The sequence below is a fragment of the Chinchilla lanigera genome, unplaced genomic scaffold (genome assembly GCF_000276665.1).
Source record: "Chinchilla lanigera isolate Chin_1 unplaced genomic scaffold, ChiLan1.0 scaffold00165, whole genome shotgun sequence".
Classification (NCBI taxonomy): Eukaryota; Metazoa; Chordata; class Mammalia; order Rodentia; family Chinchillidae; genus Chinchilla; species Chinchilla lanigera.
In genome coordinates, this window is record NW_004955566.1 from 169,682 (window position 1) to 194,177 (window position 24,496).

The 24,496-nt window shown below is 41.7% G+C and overlaps 1 protein-coding gene across 1 annotated transcript in view; it reads left to right on the top strand.

Moving 5' to 3' along the window:
- Tspan7 (tetraspanin 7) overlaps positions 1-24,496 on the top strand; it is a 127,937-nt gene that overhangs the window by 94,106 nt on the left and 9,335 nt on the right. The window contains exons 2-5 of the mRNA XM_005413275.2: positions 12,222-12,410; positions 17,065-17,139; positions 19,715-19,810; positions 21,182-21,337. Of these exons, the coding sequence (XP_005413332.1) occupies positions 12,222-12,410; positions 17,065-17,139; positions 19,715-19,810; positions 21,182-21,337 (516 nt within the window). The remainder of the gene's footprint in view (positions 1-12,221; positions 12,411-17,064; positions 17,140-19,714; positions 19,811-21,181; positions 21,338-24,496) is intronic.

A 24,496-nucleotide genomic window follows, 5' to 3' on the forward strand; every position in this document is an offset into this window, starting at 1 on the left:
TAGTGCTTATTATTAGAAAATCCTTAATTTGAGCCAAAAATCTGTTTCCCTGTAAATTTCCCCAATACTGGCTTAAATATAGACTTTTGAACACTGGCCTAGAAACGCAGCCACTGTATATAGCACTGGTTCTCAAAGAAAATGCAGTTTGAGTTCCAAACAAGTGGTATGTAAATATTCTGGAACTCAGCCCAGTTCATCAGTTGGCACATCGCCAGTAGGGGGGACGGCGGCATGCCCCAGGAAACGAGTAGGGGCAAGGTCAGTGCTCACAGGTTCAGCCTATAGCATCTCACTGCCAGCCCTTCCTTCTTCCGTCTTTCCTGGCTGCTAACAATTAAAAACTGCCTAAGGACACTCACTGTGCAAAATGGTTTAGAGTGCTGGCTTCCCTGTAATTCACTGTCATGAGGCCCTTACTTTTATTGTAAATAAAACGGGGCTTCTCTTTATGACATTCACCTACCTAGGGGAGAGAGTGGGTTCGTATTAGATGAAAGGGAACTCAGCCCTGGGCCCTACCCACATTTGCTTACACTCTTGCAGGAGGCAGAGTATTACAGTTGCTGGGAAGACTGACTTCAGGTTGGACAGAGATCGATTTGACTGGGCAGTACCACTTTTTAGCTCTGTGACTTTGAGCAAGTTGCTGGACTTCTCAAAGCCTCAGTTTTACATCTCCAAAATAGAGATTGAGAATAAATGCAATGAAGCATATAAGAAAGACAGGATTCCTCAATTAATGTCATTTATCATACATTGCCTGTATTTTACACAATTACCTGTGTTTCTGGACTGTGTGCCCTTAGTTGGTGAATGGCCAATTGAATCCTCCACGCTGTGGGATGAGCAGATTAGATGCCAATACCTTAGCTGGTGGCTCAGCCCATCACATTTGGCCAGAGCTACTTTGAAAATCAGATTATTCCACAGCTTCAGAGTGGGTTCTCCTCAAATATGTACTAGCTATGGCTTCTTGTTTTGCTTGTCAGGAGCCAAACCAGAGTACTTGAGTTTCTTACTTTTTTCCTAGATATGACTACTAGGAAAACAGTACTGAGGGTGCTACAATTTTTGTTTGTATGTCAAGCTTTTACAGATTTTCAGATTGGCCCTGTTATGGGTTTTTGCCTGTAGCTTATAATGTTTAACATTTCTGGTTTATCGTAGAATATATATGAAGATATTTATACCCCATTCTGGCTTTTAAAGTATGAAACTATAGCTTGGAGTACAGTTTGTTTCTGTGCATATAGATGTGCCTGCTTGAAAGGGGGAAATGATATGTAACATTTTTAAATAGTGGCCATATCCGTCTGCTCAGTAAAGAAACAGATTTAATATAAGGTATGTAAATAGTGTGTAAGGATTTACAAGGTAGGCTTACAATGGCCACCTGCAGAAGTCAGACGTGGAAGAGTGTAAAGGGGGCTCTCTGTGCTAGAGATCTGAAGGACCTAGTCCAAGGTGTGGAGCCCTCTACACAGTCCTGTGCAAGTCTGAATCAGGAGGCAGAAGGGTCTATGATGGAAGGCTGAATGGTCTGTGTGGAACTGGAACCCAGAAGACGGACATCCAAGGCGAAGGTGAAGACTGGAGCTTCTGTAAAGAAACAGAAGAGAACCTTCCTTCTTTGTTCCCCTTTTTATCCCATTCAGGGTGCAGGCCTATTGGTTGGTGCCACTCACACCCAGGTTGGCCCTTCCGTCTTCAGCAAATCCATTCAGCCACACCCAAACCGTGCAAATCCAATCAGCGGCATGTTTCTTGCTCACATCGATACATCAGTTAACTATCACAGTAACCGCGCCTGCAGATTTTATTTTTTAATTGTGCCAGCAAAATTTTCAGGGTTTATTTTTCCTGGCACAAATCAACTCGAGGATAGATGACATTGGCTCCTGAGCTCTTTATACAGTAGTGTTGGAAGTAGAGGTTGGGGAGGAAAAGCCCCTCTCTAGGCAGGTTAAAGAGGACATTACAGGAAGACTGTGTGCGACAGGGCTCTGAGTACTTGTTTTGCCACTTAGTGGGGATAACCTCGGACTAGTTTCATAGAGGTATTGGGAGGACTGAGGCAGATAAGGTATTAAAGGACTTAGTGTAGTGTCTTGCCCAAAGTAAGACCCCTGGTTGTACAGGTTTTTAAAAATGAGAGAAATCTTACAATATAAACACTGTTCAGGGGCTGGGGATTTAGCTCAGCGGCACAGCACCTGTCTGGCAAGTGCAAGCTCGTGAGTTCGATTCCTGGTACCAGGGAGAACAAAACAAAACACTGTTCATTCTTGTAGCTCCTAAACATCAATTAGAGACTCTGGAGCTATATAATATTAGAATTTCATATTACTTTTCCATTAGTGGTAATGGATTGGAAAGAACCATTTCCATACTTTCTCATTTATTCCTTCTTGTTACCCAAAGCAGACATGTATGAAAGAAAGTGCTAGATTACAAGTGAATTGCCAAAGAACAGATTTTTATATAAGTGCAACAGTCAGGCCCACTATTTGGCCTCCTCTGTGAAGTGTTAGTGAAGATAGAACTCATGGCCTCCGAACCTCGCACTTACTCGCCTGCTTGACATCTTGTCTTCAGTCATTTAGCAACTGTATACTGAGTTCCTATTATGAACAGCTGTTCATCTTGGCTCAAGGGATATACCAGTGAATAAAACAAAATCCTGCTCTCATGGAGTTTGCCTTCACTTTTGGAGACAATCAAAGCGACTAAATCTAACAATGTTTGAAGGTATACAATGGAGAAAAACAAAGCAGGAGCTCTGCTGGATGGCAGGGTTCTGGTTTTAAATAGGGCCACCAGGGAGGGGCTTCTTGAGGAGAAGAGCTTAAGGAAATGAGGGATCTTGGAAGCGCAGCAGAGGGAGGAGCAAGTGCAGAATCCTGGAGGCTGGAGCAGGCCAGGAACGTTTGAGGAACAGTGAGCATAAGAGGATCACTCTGACGGCTATGTTGAGAGTACTGCATGAAGGCAAGAGAGGAGGCAGAGAAAGCAGTGGGCAGTCGGTCCTGGGTGGCAGTGGAAAGATGGTGACTGCCCCGTCCCTTACGTTTTTTAGAAATGACTGCTTTTTGTGTTTTGGGTTTGTTTTGCCAAGAACATGTTACCTTAAAGTTGATCTTTTCCACAATGCCCCATGAATATTTGACGTGTCCATTTTCCCTGGATAGTCACGCATCATTCAACAGCAATGATTTATCTGGAGGAAAGTGTCATTGGGCCCTTTAATCATGTGAATGCTGTAGAGCGGTGATGGCGAACCTTTCTAGAGCTTTCAGTGAAACAAACAGCCCGCTGTGGCACGAGTACCTGACTCACCACCGCTGCCGTTGAATGTACTTATGCAACAGTACCACATATATGTGCAGAGTGGGCATATAAGTGTTGAGAGGAAATTTAATTAAATTGATAAGAGAATTTTTTTTAATTGGTGGTTTCCTTAAATAACCTCTGGAGAAAGTCAGTACCACCAAAAAGCAGAACCTGACCACACTGTCTATATAAGAATCTTGTTCTCAAATGCGGCATATGTCCTTTCTTTCTCTGTATTTTTCCTCATCTAATAGTAGGTCCTCTTTTGGAGTCATATGTTATCAGCTTTAGTTTCACCTCTAAGGACGTATGAATTTCCCAAACTATCCGTCACACCGCACTAACACATAGTCACAGAAAACTGAATCCATTGACCCCTTCACCATCTGATTTCCAGCTTTTTGTTGTTGATATGTTTACATATAATGTATGTATTAGGGTAATGATTTTATTTTTAATATTTAGAAGATGATGAAACTATGCAATTAAAAGTCTCCCTTTTGAAAACATTGGAACTCCTGGACAACCGAATCTGTCCAATGATAATTATGAGAGACATGCACGCTACTGTGTCACAGACGCGCATTTACATTCGCATTTAGTGGAATAATTGTTAGGATTGTTTTATTTAGGTTTGTTCCCATCCAGTAAAACCTGGAACACAGCAAGCGTAAGGGAGCTGAATTAGAAGAACAGCTCATTGCTAAGAGTTATTCTGTATTTATCAAGCTTCTACCATGGGCTCTAGAGGGATGTTGTACTTAATATAGGCACAGTGACTGGTTTTCAAATTTAAAACTAGGACTTACAATCAGACAAGTGGTGATTTCACTGAAGTAGATACTAGGACAGAATGTTTGAACAACATGTCTTAGGAGATTCAGTCACAGGATGTGACTGGTGGATACAAAGAAGATAAAGAACTTTATTCTTTTCCACATGTCTTTTAAAAGTCTTGTTGTATCCACAATTAACAATAGAGGACAGGAAAAACGTGGTTAGCAGGAATTTTCAACATGCATTACTATGGTTGTAGCTCTTCTGTGTACGCTTATTTTAACCTGATCTTTTTAAAGCACTATCTTTCCTTATTCATGTGGGATTTGACCCATCTTTTCTGTGTTGATCACCTGAGGAGTTCAAACTGGAGGCAGTTTCTCCACGCAACGGTTCCTTCTGTGGTGATTCGCTACCTGCCAGAGATGCTAAGACTGTTAGTGCCCCGGCACTCACTTGGCGTCTGTATGTTAAACTGCACCAACAGATTTTAAATGAAAGTAAGGTCAACTTAGAGATTTCATGGAGGAGGTGTGGCATAGAGGGAATCCCCCAAATGTTAAGCTTCTGTCAGTTTAGCCACTACAGCTGGTCCTGGTTTCTAAGTACATAAATCTCCGGTTAAGTGGCTTTGCTGGCCTCAATTCTTAATAGGCATTCTCCTACATGATGCCTATTTATATATAACTGGGTTATTGTGAAACCAGAGATGTGAGCTATATCCAGACAGTTTTAAAATCTGGTTTGTTCATTCTTTCTTTGTTTCACTTACTCTCACACATGTGAAGTTGTAGAAAGACACTCCCTATTAACAACCTAAGTCCTGTCTTAAATATTTTCAAGGAGGATTCAGTAGTACTCGTAATAAAAGGCAGTGCCCAGGGGCTCTGAATAAACTACCCTTAAGCCCCTGCCTCGTGTTTCTAGCTAGACTCCTCCAAGATGAATGCTGAGCCTAGTCAGTGCAAGCTCTTGGTAAAGGTGTTTGGCATCCTGGCTAACAATTGGTTTGATCTTGGCTCCACTGGACCTTTCAGTAGACCAGTGGGTAGTTCAAAGTAATAGAAAGGACACTATTACTAGAAGGCATAGACAGGCAATAAGCTGGTGGTTGCAACTTAAAAGATTACTGGGAGAAGGAAGCATTGTCTTACAGCATGCTTGGAACCACTTCCTGTGAAATGATCCATTGGACCCACAAACAACTGGAATTTCCTGACTTTTCATGGTGCCCTTTTTTGTGGCTTCAAAAGCATCTGTAATCCATTGGGCAATCTGGACATCAGACCCTGCTTATGTGGTCACAGAAAATCTAAGGAGGACCTACAGTATGTGACAAATTGCTCTAGGCTCATGACCTAGCTCCTAAAACTTGAAGTCCATGAATTAACTATAGGATGTAATAATACAGTAAGTCCCCTACTTACAAACATTCAGGTTGCAAACTTTCACAGGTATGCTTAATAAGATTCCCTGTTAGTTTACAAACAAATTCAACTTACAAACAGTTCTCCTGGAATGAAACTTGTTCACCAGTTGGGGCTTACTGTATTTAAATGAAAAATTTACCTGGTACCGGAGAAAAACCAAAAAAAAATAAAAAATAAAAAAAAAAAATTAAATGAAAAATTTAATCTTATTGAGCCTGCCTGGGTGGGTAAGTACAGAGTATCATGTCCACATATGAATATCCCCATAGTTGATGAACTGTTCTGGTGTTTTGTTTCCCATACACCTTAAAAGGGGAAAAAAGTCTGTTTCTTCCATGTGTCCTTATCCTATCAGCGGCCACCTTCATAGACTTGTTGACTATGATGTTTGTCTCCTCACTGTTTCCCGTCTTCCAGCACTGACCTCTCATGTTCTAGCGATGGTCTTACTCAAGCCTTAGGCCTCAACCTTCCCACCATGCTCTGCTTCAGTTTCCTGAAATACGCTGTTCCCTCAGCTCCCACTTCTGGCTTCAGTGGCTTTGACTCCTCCTGAACTCCAGCCCCATTCCTACAAGTACCTTCAGAACCTGCTACCTGTGGGGCCATTGGTCACTTGTAACCCCACAAAAAACAGAGCCTGGACCAGATGGTCTCTGGATCTCTGGTTGGTTCTCAAACTCAATTTGAACAAATTAGCATTTTAAAAGATCTTACGTGTCTCCCTCTTTTCAGCTTCTCTCTCCCTTTGTAATGCTGTCACTAACCTGGCCATGCGATATGAACTTTTTTTTTTTTTTTATGTGAACTTGCTTAAATACACATGCAGCTGTGTTTACACATAGACACAAAAATGATGGTGCAAAAGGGCTAAATTGGCCAAACTGCTTGTGTAAAAAAAACCTCTCAAAGTATATGTTTTATTACTATGTAGATAATAAGTCATCTTCATGTAAAAAGGAAAGCTTTGGTTATACCATTAAGCTTCTCAATTTTTGGATGTCTATGTAAAAATGCATGACTGGGTATAGTTCCTTCCCTTACTAGGAGCCTGGTGCCACCTCAAAAGCTGGCAAAGGAATCAACTTCAAGTACAGAAGTGAGCTGACTTTCCCACCTCGCTCTTGATGGTTTGCCAGTCACAAAGAGAGCCCTGTAAACTTGCTTTTGCACATCTAAAGCACATCTGTAAAGTTCCTGCAGAATGAATAAGTGTGTCAGTTGTCAATTTGAACTTGGGATTTGTTCTATCAGTATGTTGGAGCTGGTATAAGGTGCTGGAAATCAGGTTTTTCCACCTCCCGAGCTCACTGAAGAAAGAAGTGAATGAAGCTCAGAAAGTTTAAGTGATCTGCTCAAAGTAACACAGCTCTTGACAGAACTATAAACCCTGGTCTCTTAAACCCCAGCCCAGAGATCTAACATTTCCCTACCTGTTACATACTGAGTCTCTTCCTGTTATCCGTCTGGAGCAGGCACTTAAGCCTAGTGAAAAGCCCTGATAAATTTTAGTAGTCTACTTTAAAACACTGAATATATACACAATTTATAATAAAAATTTAATTTGTGACTATAATAGACCCACACTGCTACTTCTTAAAGAGGGGAATACAATGGAAGGTGCTGACTTCTTTGCCTTTCTGGTTGCTTTCTCTACCTGTACAAAATCAGGTTCTCAATACTGTACAGAGACTCAACCCTCCCTTATGGTCCCCTCAGCCTGCATATGCACATAAGAATTAGCTGAAAGAATAGTTTGCTGGCTACTTTTCTTCTTAATGTCTGGTATCTGAGGAATCTATTTTATCTGTTGATGATGTATGTGAAGTTTCTGTGTCATGCATTTTTTCCTGAGTTATGGGATCATCTGGGGTGGGGGAAGGATATTTCACAGTACCTCTCTGTGTAGTTGCAGGGAATGAATTGACCTGTGAACTCTGGGGTGATTGAATTGTGACTTTCACCACAAATGCAATTTAGCTGAGATTTCTGCCTGCCATCTCTTCTGTGTTTCTTTTGTTCTGTTTTTAGATGCAGTGATTTATATCCCACACTTCCTCTTAGGAAGGGGTCTCTTCTTGGTAGCTCATGCCTCTATAATTAAATTTTCTATTGCCTATTAAATTTTCTTAAATTGTGTGATATACTAAATAGGAACTCGCATTTAGAACAAAGGACTTGCAAAGCAGGAATTTGAGAAAGGAAGTATGGATTTTTCCCCATCAGAGCCAACCTTGGTCAGCAGGAAAGCAGCTACAGTAGTTGAATGCGAGCATATGTGCACTATATGCAAAAACGGGGTGAGAGAAAGTCACATGTCCTTGGGTTGTTTAGCCCTCTAGTCCTGGCTCCACTTTGAGGATCAAGATACTGCAAAGTTGGCACCATTAGCCAAGATGACCTACTAGGAATAAGGGGAATCATTTCTGTTTGCTGCCTGGTCCTCAAATACCCATATTGGGATTAAAAAGAACTGTGCAAAAAGAACTGTGCAAAAGTCTTTTCCCAAACCGTTTGGAAACCCCTTGGTATATAGCCAAACCTCTCCACGGTTTTCTTTCAGTATAATTTTTTCATGTGTACTATCACACAACAGCTTTTCTAGTTCTGACTTTTCTAATGCTAAAATTATAGTTTTACCCAGCCTTATCACCAAGCATAAATGAGTAGTAGCTAGTGGTACTCTGCTACCTATGCATTTTCAGCTGTGGGGTAAACACACAAGATATGAGATACTGGGAATAAGCAAGAGATGGAGAGCTTCGGCCTAGTGAGCTCTTCTGGAGTGCTGCCTTGCCCTCCTGGTTTGCGGTGACTTGGGAGCATGGGACGTAGTGGTAGTCCTTTATCAGGCCACTTGCACGGTTTATTGCTCACCTCTGCGCTGACTCTTCCTCCAACCACAGCATTGGCTGCTTGTTATTCAATTCTGAGAAAGAAGCAAAACTGCCAGGAAAAGAAAGGTAATGCAGGATGATGATTTATTTAGGAATTTGAGGACTCTCTGGACCTTGGATACAAAATTGCTTTAGAAGATAGATGTCAAAGGAAGCTGTGTGTTGCTTTTTACTTTTTACCCCCAAATGTTTGAGAAATGGCTCTCCTATGAGTATTTGCAAAGGAACATGTAAATATGAATATGTACTGATAGGAACCAAGTAAACAGTTATACAGTTGACAATGACTTTTGTCTTTGGCTTGTCTTTTTGTATTTCTTATCCTTGGTAAGAAGCATTTTTATGCTAGGAACAATGTGAGAAAGTACATCTTTATTATGTTTTGTGAATCTTTAGCCTTTGTTTATAGTTTGTTGCTCTCAACTACCCAGAAATTTCTTCTAACATCCACCCCTAAGTCTACCACCATTGCCACCATCAAATAAGGCTTCACTCACCTAAGGGCACACTGCAACCCAACCATTTTCTCCCTTGTCTGTGGAACCTTTTCTTTTTTGTCCTTAGCACTGTTATTTCCCCAATCTAAATGAGTTAGATTGGCATTCTTACCAATTTTGAGAGCTCCTCACAGATGTTTGGAGGGTATAATAGATGGAAGGCTAACACAAACCTTCCTGTTCTTTAACTCCACCGTTGGCTCTTTATTTATTCATTCAGTGGGCATGTATGGACTTTGACTTTGCTCAAAGTATGCAGTACATGTGTCATCCTGGATGTGCATGGGAAGGGGGGGGTCAAGCAGGATCAAGACATAGTATAGAATAAGTTCAGGCTGGGAGGAGTAGGTACATTGTGTACTCTAAGAGTAGACTGAAGATAGGAAGTGATAGGAAGAATAGAAATTTTAAGTACTACCATCAAGACCAAATGTTGGAAACTGCACGGAGAACAGCTCAGTTTTCCTAGAACTGTATGGGATGCATAAAGGGTAGCAAGGGACATACGGATGACAAGGCTAGCTGGAATGTGTATAAAAGGGGCATGGGTGTATATACATGTGGAATTGGGGCTTCCAAACACAGAGATTCTCTGTCAGGAGTATTTGAATAACAGTAGCAACATTAGAGAAGGCTTTTCCTATGTGACTTTTTCTTAGATTCCTAACCATATTGGTGTTGAAAGGAGCCTGTATAACTCAGTCCCCACATCATTCAGAGAATGAGTTCTTTGAGGCTGACTGATTTACTCAAGACCAGAATGTTAAACTTTTTCTTCCATGCAGCATGGTGCCTGCAGTGTTGTGTCTCTGTGCATTCACTGGCAAACATGAAGAGGGACACTGAAGTCCAATAGACGTCTTTTTCCAAGAATATATTTGTACGATTTACATTATATGAGTATTTGAAAAGATTGGTATTATAGACTTTGTACTTTTCATGAAGACCAGCTCTGTGTATGCTTCACAGACAGAGTAATGGTTACACTGGGATAAATTATTTTTCCAAAGAAAATGTTCATAATACTGTTAAACTTAAAAATCAGAATTTGTGCAATCTTTGACATGTGGCATATACGATTTGTTACGGTATAAGCTGAACTTCATGAAATCACTCGTCACAGAAATATGAGTAGGTATATCTGACTCTTGTCATTGATCAGTACTATACATTTTTATGAAAGCAGTTATCCTAATAGTGATTGACAGCAGTAGCACGTAGTGTACTCTGTACGTATCAAAGTGTTACTGAATCTTTGGGAACAATCGCATGAAGTCAGGAGTCTCTAGATGAGGCCTATATTCAGCCTAAACTTGCTTAACTGAATTTTTTTCAAAGCATTTACACTGTGATAGTCACAGGTTTACATTTACAATGCTAGAGTGGAAAGTACAGGTAAAGTTTCTCTTTGTGTCCATTTTAAATGACCTCACAGTGAGTATCTGATGTAGATATTTTATACCTATTTGGCATTTCGTAGGCTCTGCTTTATAAAATATAGTCACTAAGACTCAGAGATAGGAAATGGATTTTTTTGTCCATGAATAGTAAACATTGACTGTGTGCCTGAACTGTGCTCGTCACTGAGTAATAAGAGATAACTCTGTCCTGTTCTACACAGCATTCACTGCGTTCTCACCCTGAGTGATTTCAGAGTCGATTCTTACATTTTATTTGGAGTGGGTGAAAGCATCTTATGCTTCCATCTGGAGGAGTATGGCAGAAGAGGCTGTTCAAGGAAAGGACTTTTTTCTGAGTAACCACCAGGTGTCAGCAGAGGATTGGTAATTCTTGGTAACATCTGTTCCTGGTTTTCTTTAATTCCTTAAGGCTATCCCTTTTGGCAGCCACCCTCCACGAGGCTACTTTCTCTCAAATATTAGTGTCAAGCCCTTTTTCCTGAAGACTGTATCATAGTTGTTTACTTTTGCCTAATAAAAGTAACACAGTTCTCAAACATTTTGTACTGTAAAATGTAATTCTGTCATTCACAGTGATGGCAGTTCTACAAGAAAGAGACTATGGGGGACGGGGCAGGAAAGTATCACCAAGCTTTTGTTGTATTTTACTGAACCTTGCATCGAAGTAGATAGCGCTTACCCTTATCTGATGTGGGCAAAGGTATACAGCCCATTCTTCCTGCATAGAGAATAAAGCTAATAGTGCAGTTTGGTGTTCTAAACTACAGTGTTTTCAGAGTATAAAGGAGAGAGGTCAGAGCATCTTCAACTGGCCCAGCCATTTGGTTCATGGGGCAGCATATATTTGACGGTGTTCACTTACAGATGTTAAGGAACAGCGTGTTGATTGACAGAGGAAAACTTGGCAAGGTCATATTCACTTGAACGGTCTAGGCAGAATCTATGGCCTTTGATATCAAATGTTGAGCTATTTGGATGGGGCAAAACTGGGGAAAGGCTTCCTCTAACACATACATTTCTTTCAAGCATCATACAGTGAGGTCCTTAGAAGACTATCAGTTTGAATGTTCCCAACCAGTTGGTGAGCTGGAGGAGATATCCTTCAGCTGGGGAGATGGTTAGGGACACAAAGCAATCTGTGACTTCAGCGGCCAAAGTTGCTGAAACCTATAGCCTGCGGGAGATGAAGAGTAAGGCATAGCCTTCAGCCCCAAGGCTGTGCCTTGAAGTAGGGACCTAACTTAGAGGTGCTGTGTGGGTTTTCTTTGGACTGATCAGTGGGCTTGGACAAATTGCAGTATAGCTAACTCCAGGAACTACTCAGATCCTTCTGTTGTTTCAGATTGAAGAGAGTATTATAAATAAAATAGCACATCAATAAGGATTAAAAAATATTCGGAATGCTTTGTTTTTATAGAGATTTTGGTGCTAATGGTTAAAGCGAATCACCTTGTTCCTAATACCTCATATAGGAAGTCCTTCAAACATATACATACATGCCTTCCTTCAAAGAGGCTGGCCACCGTCGCTCCCAGGATTGTACCCAACTTAGTGTCAGGAGGCAGCTGAGGGAAAGGTCTCAGATCTGTCTTACGATGTATTTTTAAAGCAGCTTCTGTGTTTCTTCTTGTCGGCTTGACTTCCGGTTGAACACAATAATTACACACGGGGTTGTGTAAGGGGCAGATCTACTTGTACAAAACCAAAGTGTCTTCACTGTGTGATGGTTTTAGTTGAAGAATTTCCCACTGCTCAGCAGGTACCACCTTGCTCACGAAAACTTGGCCCTTCCAGTTTGGCCACATTACTCGGGGTCGGTTCTTACCTCTCATCAGTGGTTTCACACTCCCCTCTTTTCCTTTTTAGATCACTGGGGTGATCCTGTTGGCTGTTGGAGTCTGGGGAAAGCTTACTCTGGGCACCTATATCTCCCTCATTGCTGAGAACTCCACAAATGCGCCCTATGTGCTCATCGGAACCGGCACCACTATCGTCGTTTTTGGGTTGTTTGGGTGCTTTGCTACGTGCCGCGGGAGCCCATGGATGCTGAAACTGGTGAGTAGGTCACCACATGGTACTGCCCTCCCTGTCATTTCTTTGTACAATTCTAACTCATAAGATGATGAAATAACCCTTCTGGAGGCCACAACAACAAAACCTTAATATTCATTGATTCTAATTTTAGCTCAGATTCTTATCTAGCCCACCCATTAATCCACCCAGTGGGAAAAACAATCCCCATTATAGCCTGGCACGATAAACCCAGTCTCAGCTTCTTGAGGTAAATGGTGACAAAGCACTGGCCAGTAGTTCTAATTGGCCATTGATGTCTTCCTGGCAAGTTGCCCTGACCTAGTTTTGAACTCTGGCTTAGCAATCTTCTCAAACATGTGACATGCAGTTTTAGTAGGCAGCGCATCATCCAGAGTATAAGTAGCCTTTCATCTCCAAGTTCCGTTGGAGAAATTCTTCCTGCCTGTTGAGCCTGGCCATGCATGGATGCATTTGCATGCTCTTCACAAAACCCATGTGCCCTGTCTCAGTGCTATGGAAGCTGAGCTAGGCCACAGAATCTTAGTCAGAGAGTTGATACACTGCCATGTATCAGCTACCAGGACTATTGTTGGATGCCTGTCCTCTCACAGAACAGACAAAGCAGTGATATATCTCCAAGCATGAGGGTAGATTATTTGTATTTTTTTTGTCTTTTGAGACAGGGTCTCTCTATGCAGTTCAGGCTGGTCTTGAACTCACTATGTAGCCCAGGCTGGTCTCTAACTTGCAACAATCCTCCTGCCTCAGCCTCCTGAGTGCTGGAATTCCAGGCATGTGCCACCACTGAGGGTAGATTATTGGAAGGCCATTAGCATGATTTTTAACTTTGGTACACCAGTTGCCTAGTTTCCGTTTTACTATGCTCTTCTTTGATGAGGATTGATGTTGAAGAGTTTTATAGATAAAAGTTAGCAAAGAACTCTCTCCTTAAAAGAAAATTTTGTTTAAAATGAGTTATTTTAGAAAGGGAGAAGTAGATTGCACTGAGTCCTTGTTGAGCTGGGGGATGTAATAACATTTAATGCCACCTGGTGACACTTTTGGGTGTGACAGTAATTCACTGCACAGGAACAATGGTGTTGCTGAGGCAGTGTCTTTGTTGGGAACCTCATGGGCGTGGTGCGTGACTTGACTGCCTTCTTTCCTCCATACCACACAGGAAACTAATGCCTTGGGCTCCGCTAGTTCTTGCAGGTTGGTGGAAAACCATAATGAGGCTTATTGAGACAATTCTGTTGCTATCCCCTGACACTTTTCCCAGGCATCCTGAATCTAAGTTCTAGTGTTTCTCATAAGAACTAGAGCTTGGTTTGATCTCCCTAGCACCGTGGGCCTCACCTGTAGATGGATGTTTAAATCACCTGAGCAGCTTTTTGAAAATATGTTTGCCAGGGTCCTTCCATCTACCTGCAGTAGAAGCTTTATTGGTAAGGCCCTGGCATCGCATTTTCTAAAAAGCATTATAGACAGTTTTAGACAACTCTATTTTATACCTAGTGTTGAGAATTTTGTTTGGTATAATAAAGAGCAGGGGGAGAATTAACTTTAAAGACATAGAAAAGAAAGATTACTGGAAAATCAGCTTTCCAAACAAGAGGAAACCTGGTGATCCAGCAATAACTTGCTTAAGTTAAGTCTTTAGTGGCAAGAATGTAATCTTTCCAGACTTATGTCCCCAATTATGAAAAAATAATATTGAAGTAAATCATCAAAGTTTCTTCCAGTCCAAATACTATGACTGAAAAGGGGTAAAAGAGGAGACATTTTTGTGTTCTAACTGCATGTGTTTTTGAGGCAGAACTTCCCCATAGCTGAGCATAATAGCCCACATAGGGTGTGTGAAAATGATGGAATGATTGTCTCTAGCCTATTTTAGAGGAGGTTTCACACTACACTGCCATTTTCTTCTAACACTTGAGAGTTCACTGGCAGGTGAGCCTTTTGGGGAATAGAGAAGTTTTTGGATTTTGGTCTTTGAAAATTTTATTTATTTTCTGTTACATGCTACGTGCTCTTTGTGCATATCACTTTAATTCCTCATCACCACCTTGAAGCATAGGTTGTATTTCCATGTTATACGATAGAAGGAAGTTAGATAAACTCACAGCTAATGTGTGGATGGCTTGGATTTGAACCCACGTATATGTCTTTCCAGATCTAGAACTGTTTTCACCCCCAGTGTTTTCATTTGGAAAAGAAACTCTAAGCCCTACGGCCTGTATGCAGTACAAGCTCTTCTCAATAGACTTTTGGCCTCGGCCTTCTGTAGGTGAAGCAGCTACTCTGGAAGTTCCAGAGGCAAGGGACCTGTGAGACACAGAACACTGCTCATCTGGATTGTGAGATAGAAGTCCCTTATTAACTGTCAGTCTAGAATCTTAGTTATCGTTTAACCTCAGTAATTGCAAAACCACTGACAATAACTATTTATGCTGTATAGAGGCCCCGAGAGACGACCTTTTGCTTAAGAGTTAGTCCTAGGAGGTGTTCTGACCACAAAGACAAATGTCCTTTCTCCTACCTGCCTCTTGACAGTGACATTCCCACACAACTTTCTGTTGGATTCTAGGCTCGATGTAAGATTCTCCCCAGAGTGATGTATGTTTCTAATTATATTTTGTACAAAGTTGAGAGAGACAGACAGAGAGAGAGAGAGAGAGAGAGAGGTTGTATACATAGAATATTATGACTGCATTTCATATTTTAGTGGCTGTGTGTTTGTAGAGATTTTTGTAAATATTTAGAAAAAAATTGGTATTTTAAGATGGTATTTCCTTCTCTTCATATATGTATATATGTGCCAATAGCTAAGAAAAATACTTTATGATTCTCTGCACATATGTATACTTTCCAGGTAAGTAATGTGGCCATGTGCAGTCCATCCAAATTCCATAGCACCATTTTAGGCCATTGTAAGTGTTCAGAACTGTTGTATTTCATTTTGAGATGAGAAGAAGCAGGTTGTAAGACATATGCCTTGTTCGTAAGGAATCAATTCTCCTTCCTTTTATGTGCTTTTCAAAGTCACAGAAATGGAAACCCTTAATATCTCCTAAGTACCGTGTAATATCCCTGAACTTGCATGTGCGCATACACGTGCGCAGTTGCCTTAGGAAATATGGGTAGCGTTAGATGAGAAGCACTAAGGGTTTTCGATACTTGCAAGTTTTGTTAGCAGTGTAGCATATAGTATTTGCTTTTTTAAAGGCTACAGATTCCATGCAGTGTCCAGAATAGAGAAGTAAGTAGCTCCAAAGCTTAAACTTTTTTTAAACTTTGTCTAGGGAGTATGAGGGCTTATCTAATTCCTTCTGCTGAGGATACTGTATTCAGGGATGACCATCATATTAAAGAGGCCCTGCCTCCTATACACATTCTGGTCTTTGGGTCCAGATGGGAGGAGTACATTTCCAAATGAAGTGGTTTTGCAGCCATTTCGTATAAGAGGTAGCCAAGTAAAGTAGGGGAGTTTGCCTAAACGCAGCGAACCAGCAAGTTACCATGTTGGCTATGTGCACAAATGCAAAGGGCTCACGTATACTAGAGAGGTTGCGTTCTTGTATCTCTTAGAGGCAGAACCAACACTAGCAAGTGGAAATTAGAAACAGGGCTATCATAGGGCTATAGCCCATGCTGTATTCTTACCCTCTCTTTCTCTTTACCCGACCCAGGCTCACTCCCCAGCACCAGTTTGTCTCCCACTCCTCTTTTGCTTACTCAAATAAACTTTGCTGCTGCTTTTTGTTTGTTTTGCCCAGTTCTTTGTTCGAGACAAGAAGAACCTGGACTCTAACTCCAGAAGGAGAAGTGAGCAACCCAAACACAGATCTCACTGTGCAGTCCAGGCTGGCTTCAAAGTTGGGGCGATCCTCCTACCTCAGCCTTTAGAGGGCTGTGATTACAGGCCTGTGCCACTGCCCCTAGCCCCATGAGCTTGAATTTAAGATGCTGATGTTTTTAAAACCCCTGTACAAAATTTTGGATGGAGGAACCCTCCAGAGAAACCTCTTTGCAGCTTTGTCTTGGCCTTATAATTCACTTATACTGACAATATGGATAAGCACGTGAAAATTTGTTTTAGGGAAGCAGTAATTGACAGAATACAGCAAGCAAAAAAAAAAAGAAAGAAACAGGAAAAGTTGTGACCCATGAAAATGAAGTCTTTCCAACAGCTAGGACAGTCACAAAGCAGAACAAGCTCTGGGGGTTGGACTTGAAGATGTAGATGGCCCATCATGAAGAAGGTGGAAAAAAGACTCTCTAATAAGATAGAACTGTGTCCTGTGAACTCTAGATCCATTTTTGTTTTCCTTAGCTCAGAGACTGTGATGTTAGGTATAGCAGACACCGTGGTTGTAAATGGTCCTCTCAGGTGTCTTCTGGTTGAACTGAGCTGGCAGTCACAATGCTAGTCTCTGATGAGCTTTCCTCCACATGTGTATGCCCAGATGCTAATGCACAAAAAACAGACTCACTCCTCTTTTGAGGTTCATGTGGGTAAATCTAGAGAAGAGTCTTCTAAAACTTTTTTTTAAACTTTGTCTAGGGAGTATGAGGGCTTATCTAATTCCTTCTGGTAAGAAGTAACTCACCCTAAAAAAGCTCTCCTCTTAACCCTGACATCTGACTCAGCTCTTATCCACTTGCTTTTCAGTATGCCATGTTCCTGTCACTGGTGTTCCTGGCTGAGCTTGTAGCTGGTATTTCAGGGTTTGTATTCCGCCATGAGGTGAGTATATACAAGGTAGAGAGTTTAGGTCAAGGGTCTTTGAAGCAGGATTTTTGAAAGAGCTTGAACTATGTACAGAGTGCGTGGATACTAGCTGGTTTTCTCATCATCTTCCAAATGTTTTGCAATGTGGCCTGAAAATCCAGTGAAATTGTAAATGGAGGAATTTTACCAAACTCAAAACCTCCGTTGCTGGTCTTCACTCTCTTTCTCTGTGTACCTATTACATAAAATGATTCTCTACTCTATTTTAAAGTAGTAACCTGCAATATAAATTAAATACTTCTTTAAAAATAGCTGCGTTATCAAGGCACGTGTGTTTCTGTCTAACAAGATTTCTGAGACTATAAAGACAAACCAAACTAATTGTCTTGCTGCCCCATAACCATTATTGTACACCAAACATAGCAGTAAAGGCAGAAGTAGATAAGCATGTAGAAGAACAGGAAAACAAGATATACATTGAGAACATAGTGTAGCAGAGTGTTACTGTGGCTCTTGAAAGTCTGCCATAATCCCTTCCCAGCCCCTGCTATTGTGCTTGGCTGAGTTAAGTTCTCCAGGAGCTTACCATCCATTCTGCTTCTTTCTCTCTTCTTCTGATTTTTCCCTTTATTGGATATGGCACCCCAGATGCCAAAGTTGACTTTCAGAACTAACTTTATATGAGTACTGTGTCTAGAATTAGACCTTCTGTGTTAGCCAACTCTGTTACTATGACAGAATACCTAAGGTAAACAATTTGAGGGAGGAAAGGATTTATCTTGGCTCATGGTGCCAGAGGCTTCAGTCCATGTTTGCTTGCACCTGTGGCATTGGGCCTATGGCAGCACGGTACATCATGGTGCAAGCATATGGTAGAGGAAGCTGCTCATTTCATGTCAGCCAGAAAGCAAATAGAGGAATGTGACAGGAGTCCCAATATTTCCTTCAAGAACATAGCCCCACTGACTTGTCTTCCTCCAAAAACATAGTAATCCCTACCTCCTAAAGGTTTCACCTCCTCCCAGCAGCACCATCAGCTGGCAAAGAAGCTTTTAACACAATGGACGTTTGGGGACATTTCAAATCCAAACTGTAGCGCCCCCATTATTATTCTTAGGTGACATGAAAGACAAGGAGGTTATGGCCTCCACAGCCCTAACAGCGTTCCAAGAGTATTTGTGAACACTAGAAGCAGTCTGACTCACTCCTCCATGAACCCTTGTCTATTCCCTCTTGGGTTACTGCCCTCCTAGTGGGGGTTTCTTACATATTTATTTGTGGGAATTGAATCCAAAGCCTTTGCACTGAGCTTCATCCCCAGCCCTTTTTTAAAATTTTGAGAGGGTCTAAGTTGCCTAGGCTGGGCTCAAACTTGTGATTCTCTTGCCTCAGCCTCCCTGAGTTGTGGAAACCACCATGCCCAGCTTGCGGGTAAAAACAGTTACTGCTCCCTAGGGATCAAGACGTCATCTCCCTAACCTGTTCATCTGAAGCACTTAGGGGTACAGTGGGCAGGGTTGGCAATGCCACTCTCTGTTGGCCAGTTACAGTCTTGAGTTTAGTTAAACAGTCAAGCTTACATAGTGACAGTAGATCACACTTAGTGCTGTTTATTCAGAGAGATTCAGACTTGTTTCTTTAGCGTGAGTCCTCAGAGTGGTCCAAGGTCTATTCTGTGGATAAGTCCCCAACCTGAGAGACAGTGCAAGTGCGGCAAAGTCAGATAACACAGCTTAGTGTAGTAGCCATCTTGGCTTAGAAGCTGCTTGTAGCGAGTGTCTCTTTATCCCTTATAACCATCTCCTGGATATAGCTTCCAGTATTTCAGCAAGGAATATGCCTAAGTAAGAAGGTCACTATACTTAGCCCTAAGCATCCCACCAGGCAATTTTTATCGTTTGCTGTCGTCCCAATCTAGAGCCATTTCACCCATCAGGGTTCAATTGTATTATAAGCCAGCTTGCCTATTAACACACCGCTTTCATCAGGTTTCCAGGGGAACAGAGCTTGAATAGTACCCCAAGGTCAAACGTGTTCATAGAGAAGAAGAATGGGTTTGTTAACCTTTTATCAGCGAGAAAAGTGTTTGTGCTTTAGCTTCTTTATTTTGGCCTCAGTAAAGACAACTACGTGAAACTTGGGTTTACCCATCTGCTTTATGTTAGAATTGGGATCAGTTTTTAGACAAAACATCAGTATTCCTGTCACCCAATGGCCTGTCCTTTATTATGTCTTCTTCATAAGGGCAAAGAAAGTTACAGAAAGATAGATGAGCAAAAAAAAAATAGCAGGGGAATTTATGCCTTGAGGTTTGGCCATTCACCATCACAGCCCTTTCAGAAACTGACCAGCTACCTCAGGGGCTCATTTAACAGGCCAGGATTAGAGGCGAGGGAAGCAATTTTTAAAATTCCTCTTGTTAAATTTTTGAGCTCTTTTGTCTCAGAATACAGAACATTCCCTCTCTGACCTACACTTATCCAGAGGCTTTTAGAACAGGCTACACCGTGGTGGATGTTAGTATGAATCTGAATCAGTTTGGGCTACAGTGGACTGAAACCACACAACCCCTCTCCCCCATCTTCTATAGATTAAGGACACTTTCCTGAGGACTTACATGGATGCCATGCAGAACTACAACGGCAATGATGAGCGGAGCCGGGCTGTGGACCATGTGCAGCGCAGCGTAAGTTCAAGGCAGGAGACGAGGACGCAAGATCTGGGCTAAGACTTTTAGGCAGCCAATAGATTGAGCCAGCAGCATTTGCAGTTGGTTCTTGTTCACCAACTCTTGGTCCGGTTCCATTTGCCAGAGTTGATTCTTAGCACTTGTCCAAGATCCAGCTCTCCAGCGAATGTGTGTTGAGGATGATTACTCCCTTAAGGATGCCTTGCATCAGTAAAGCTTGTGACAGAATTCCCAGGACAGCTCCTCTTCCCTTAAAATCTGAAAAGGGGTTAGGTGCTGAACATTTGCCAGTCTAGATTAGAATTGACTGCCCAAGGCTGGTTCTCTGGAGTCAGTTCTTCAGGATAGACGGAGAGCTTGGGCCAGCTGTATTCACTGTCTAGAGACAGGGTAGTGTGGGTGGAGTATGGACCCAGAAAAAACTGAGGATCCAGCAGGTGTACAAATGGCCACAGGTGGCCTGGTGCTTTACAGAGAACAGCAAAGAAGTAAAAGAGAGTTTTCTTCCCTGTAGGTGCTTAGGATGATGCATGCTAGCTCTGAATCCTGACTGCCCATCAGGATCCCTGAGGAGGTTTATGGCTTTGCTTGTTCTTGTTTTTTGAGGTGTTTGTTTAATATAATTTTAGAAACAATATTTTTGATAGATTTTGGTAAAATTTCAAACTTACATAGCTCAGATTCACCAATTTAATATATCTTCCCACTTGCTTCAATATTCTCTATAGGGCAAACCTTTTCAGTAAGAGGTTAAATAGTAAATATTTTAGCTTATGAGGGCCTCGCACTCTCGTTCAAAACTATTCAACTATGCCACCATAGCACAAAAGCAGCCACAGACAATATGCCTGGCTGTTTCTCAGTACAACTTTGTTTACAAAAAGATGCAGGTGATGGGTTGTGGTTTACCAACACCAGCTCTCTCTTTTCTTCTGTGCGCATCTTTTTTCTCCAAACCATCTACTGACTTAGTGTAGATCCGGCAGAAAGCTTTTAAAAACCATTATCACATCAACTCCCCCAACAACCATCCTGATGGAGTTCATGTGCACATGTGCATCTTCAACAGCGCTTGACTTCCACAGGTGATTGTCATGCCTAGCCAGGGTGGAGAAGCACCGCTTCCTCTGTGGAGGTGCTAATGGATATATGATCTTGACTCACTTCCTTCGCTGAGTTCAAATGGGCACCACAATGAGGATAAATGGTAGTGGAGCTGCAGCTCACCTTTCCTCACTGCAGCTGTACATGTTGTCTTAGGAGCTCGGCCTAAGCTTGTCTCTCTTAAAAGTTACAGGGCAGTGAAAGAGGAGACCACAATGTTTTTGATCTTTCACTCTTTGATTCTTTCCTTTGCACTGTTAATAGCTGAGCTGCTGTGGCGTGCAGAACTACACCAACTGGAGCACCAGCCCCTACTTCCTGGAGCACGGCATCCCCCCCAGTTGCTGCATGAACGAAACTGATTGTAATCCCCAGGATCTCCACAATCTGACTGTGGCTGCCACAAAAGTTAACCAGAAGGTACCTGCCTCCTTCCAGCTATGATGGGTCTCCGGTGAATGTTGGGGAGGGCTTTGTTGTTTCTGTGAAATTACGGTACGTAGGTTAGAAAGGGTAGTCCAGGAGGGAGTCAAGTGTCTTCCTTTGTGGTCCTTGATTGCCTGGGAGAGGCACTTGAGGCTGCTCACTTCTAAAAGATTAAGCTGCTACTCAGATCAGCCTCACATTGCTCTCCCACAGCAAGCATCTACCAGGCACAGTTATGCAGGTTTAGCAAGTGGTTCCTCTTAACCCTGATGCTTGTGTCAGGCGGAGAACGTTGGCTTTCTTCTTTCTGGGTGTCTTTCTTCTGCTTAATAAACCATCTAAACATGAAATTTTTCACTGCTGGTTGCCAGTATTTGGCAGAAAGAAGAGAGTAGAGTTGATATAGAGCCTCTGCTTCTGCTAGGAGGGTGACCTTTATTTTAAGGAGTTCACAGTTGTGAGAAAAGAAGTCAGCAACTCCAACTCAACTCACTGTCAACATCCTGACTCGCAAAGAAATAAGAGGGAAAAAAGATGACTAAAGGAAATTCAAATGTTAGTCCACAGTGCAAATGAGGGAATGAAGTCTCAGTAGAGACAGGGAACATTAATTCTGTATTCCACCTTACAGAGCCTAATAAAGACATGATACAACTGCATGTGAAAGCTATCTTTATTCTTACACATTTAGAGGAATAGCATATGCAAAAATATGAATAGGTGAAACAAAGGGGAGAGAAAAATCTACTCTTGAGTTTACCTGTGGTTATTCAGCTGTAGGGAAAATTTTCTTTTCTTATGAAGATAAAATTCTATTCTGATATCTTCAAAATTCTATGTGATCTCAGCCAACTACTGAATAATTCATAGAGAGATGATAGCCATTTTCCCAAGAATAGAATGTTAAGAGGTGGTTTTTGTATTTCACCCATTTAATGTTGGTATTTGTAATGTGAGTGCTGCAAGGCATTGTCGCTGTGCTGGAAGCGCATTTTGTCATTCTGAGTTTATTACTTCACTACTGGTGTGGTTCAGTAAGCTTCAGTACTGACAGCTTCCTGTCTGAGCTGAGAGAACATCTGTTCCTATTAGGATTTTTTTATGAACCCAAACTTTGACGCCTTCCTCACCTCTCATTAGTTAATAGGATGACTTCTTTTTCATGGACATCCCCACTGAGCACCCATGTGTGTCACTAGGCTGACATTTTATGCAGTATCACACATGCTTGGCACATGGTGGACATTCCAGTTTATGGAAGACAGGAAGTGATCTATGGTAGTGTGAGATATTTGCTCTTGAGTCTAATCTGCAAACGCAGCACCCAGCAACTTTTGCAAAAGTCTTATTTGCCCAAACTGCTTTTTGTCTTGTGAAAGTTAAAGATCCAGAGCCAGGGGCACAGTGTCTCGAGTATAACTCTGGTTTCAGTTCTGCTTCACCCACTTGCTCATTGTGTGATGTTGGTTAAGTTACTCGACCCACCTCAGTCTTGCTTTTTTCATCTGTACAATGGGGCTATGAATAGTTGGTGCCCCTTAGAAATGATATGAGGATTGAATCATATAAACTACCTAAACCCCAGTAACTGGCATACACTAACAATACTATAAATATCAGCTATAATGAGAAATGTAAACTGAAGTGTAAATGTGATCATGGTGGTGATGAAGTTTGTCTCCCACATTACCACACTGTCTATTTATGAGAAATGATGCAGCAGGTTCTTGTAGGAAAGTTTGTGGGCATATCCTATAATGATCTGTAATCCATACAATTATTTCTAGAAAGAAAGATAGGCAGTTTTTTTCATTTTATTGACAAACTACACACTGGCCTCATGCTCCCCTTTCCCAGTGCCATCCTATTTTGTATTTCTCTGGACCCCTCACATACTTGAATAATGTATTTGTCTTCCTCCTCACTGCCCATATACTCTGCAATCTGGCTCCTTCAGAGGAGTGAAAGTGAATGGAAAATGAAATTTTCTACTGATTTCCATTAGACATTCTCATTTAACACCCACACGAACCTTTGAGAGAAATTATTTCTCCCGAGTTTCATGGACATCTTGTCTATAAAACGGTGGGAGATAGGGACAGAGTGGAGACAATACTAGTAGGTGCTCGTAAATGTCACTGTGCCCACCACCGACTTCTTTCCCCAGGACAGCTTAACTACCACCGCAGTCCAGTTGTATGCAGTCTTGTGGTTTAGAATAAATAGATCATCCCTATAGATCTTTTGCTTTTTGAATCATACACTCTGATAGCCCGGAAAGATGATTTTTCGCTCTTCCCTGGCAGCCCGAGGAAACCTGCATTACATAGATTACCGGGGGGAAGCAGGAGGGAGGAGGTATGAACACGGGTTATCTGTTGCTTGGTTTAAGGGACAGACTTGATTTTGGTTTTTGCTAGTGAGATGATGAAATGTCTGCATGTTCAGTCAGCTGTTAGCACTGGCTGAACCCCTCCTCCACAGGCGCACCTTAGCAGTTTGTAAGAACAAGGGAAGGAAAGAGTTATTTTGGTTAGCAGCTGTGGAGACACCTCTTCCCAGAACCTCATTCAAACTAGCCTTCTCCTCCTAATAGTTAAAGCCCACAGATGGTTTCCATTGGTGACTGTGTTGATTTAGACATGCTGAGAGGGTGAGCAAATTAACTGTTCTGTTTCTGAGTGTTTCCTAGGAGACTTAGCCGGTCTCTGTAGATTTATCTCATGCCTCACAACAAGGCTTTCATATTAGGAAATTGAGAAAGATGGTTGTGGGCAGATAAGATCACTCTTTAGTGCAGAACTTAAGGTTGAATGCAAACATGGCCTGTGGTTGTAGCTTCAAAGCAGTCTTTGCAGTCTGCAGAACAATGCTAAGACTTGGAAAATGGGCTCTGTGTCCACGTAAAATGGGCCCTGGGTCCATGTAGTGAATAACAGAGAAAAAATCCAGAGATGAAAAACACTTTAATTTCACTTTCATCTTCTCATTTTGTTTAATCCTATTACTGATGCATAAATTTGCTTTCTTATGTGGAGTAAAAAATAGAGGATATTTTCTTACAGACAGGTGCTCTTCAAACTTTAATGAAAGCGTGAGGAAACTGGAGATCTTGTTTAAATTCATTTAAAATGTGGTAAATATGAATAACCC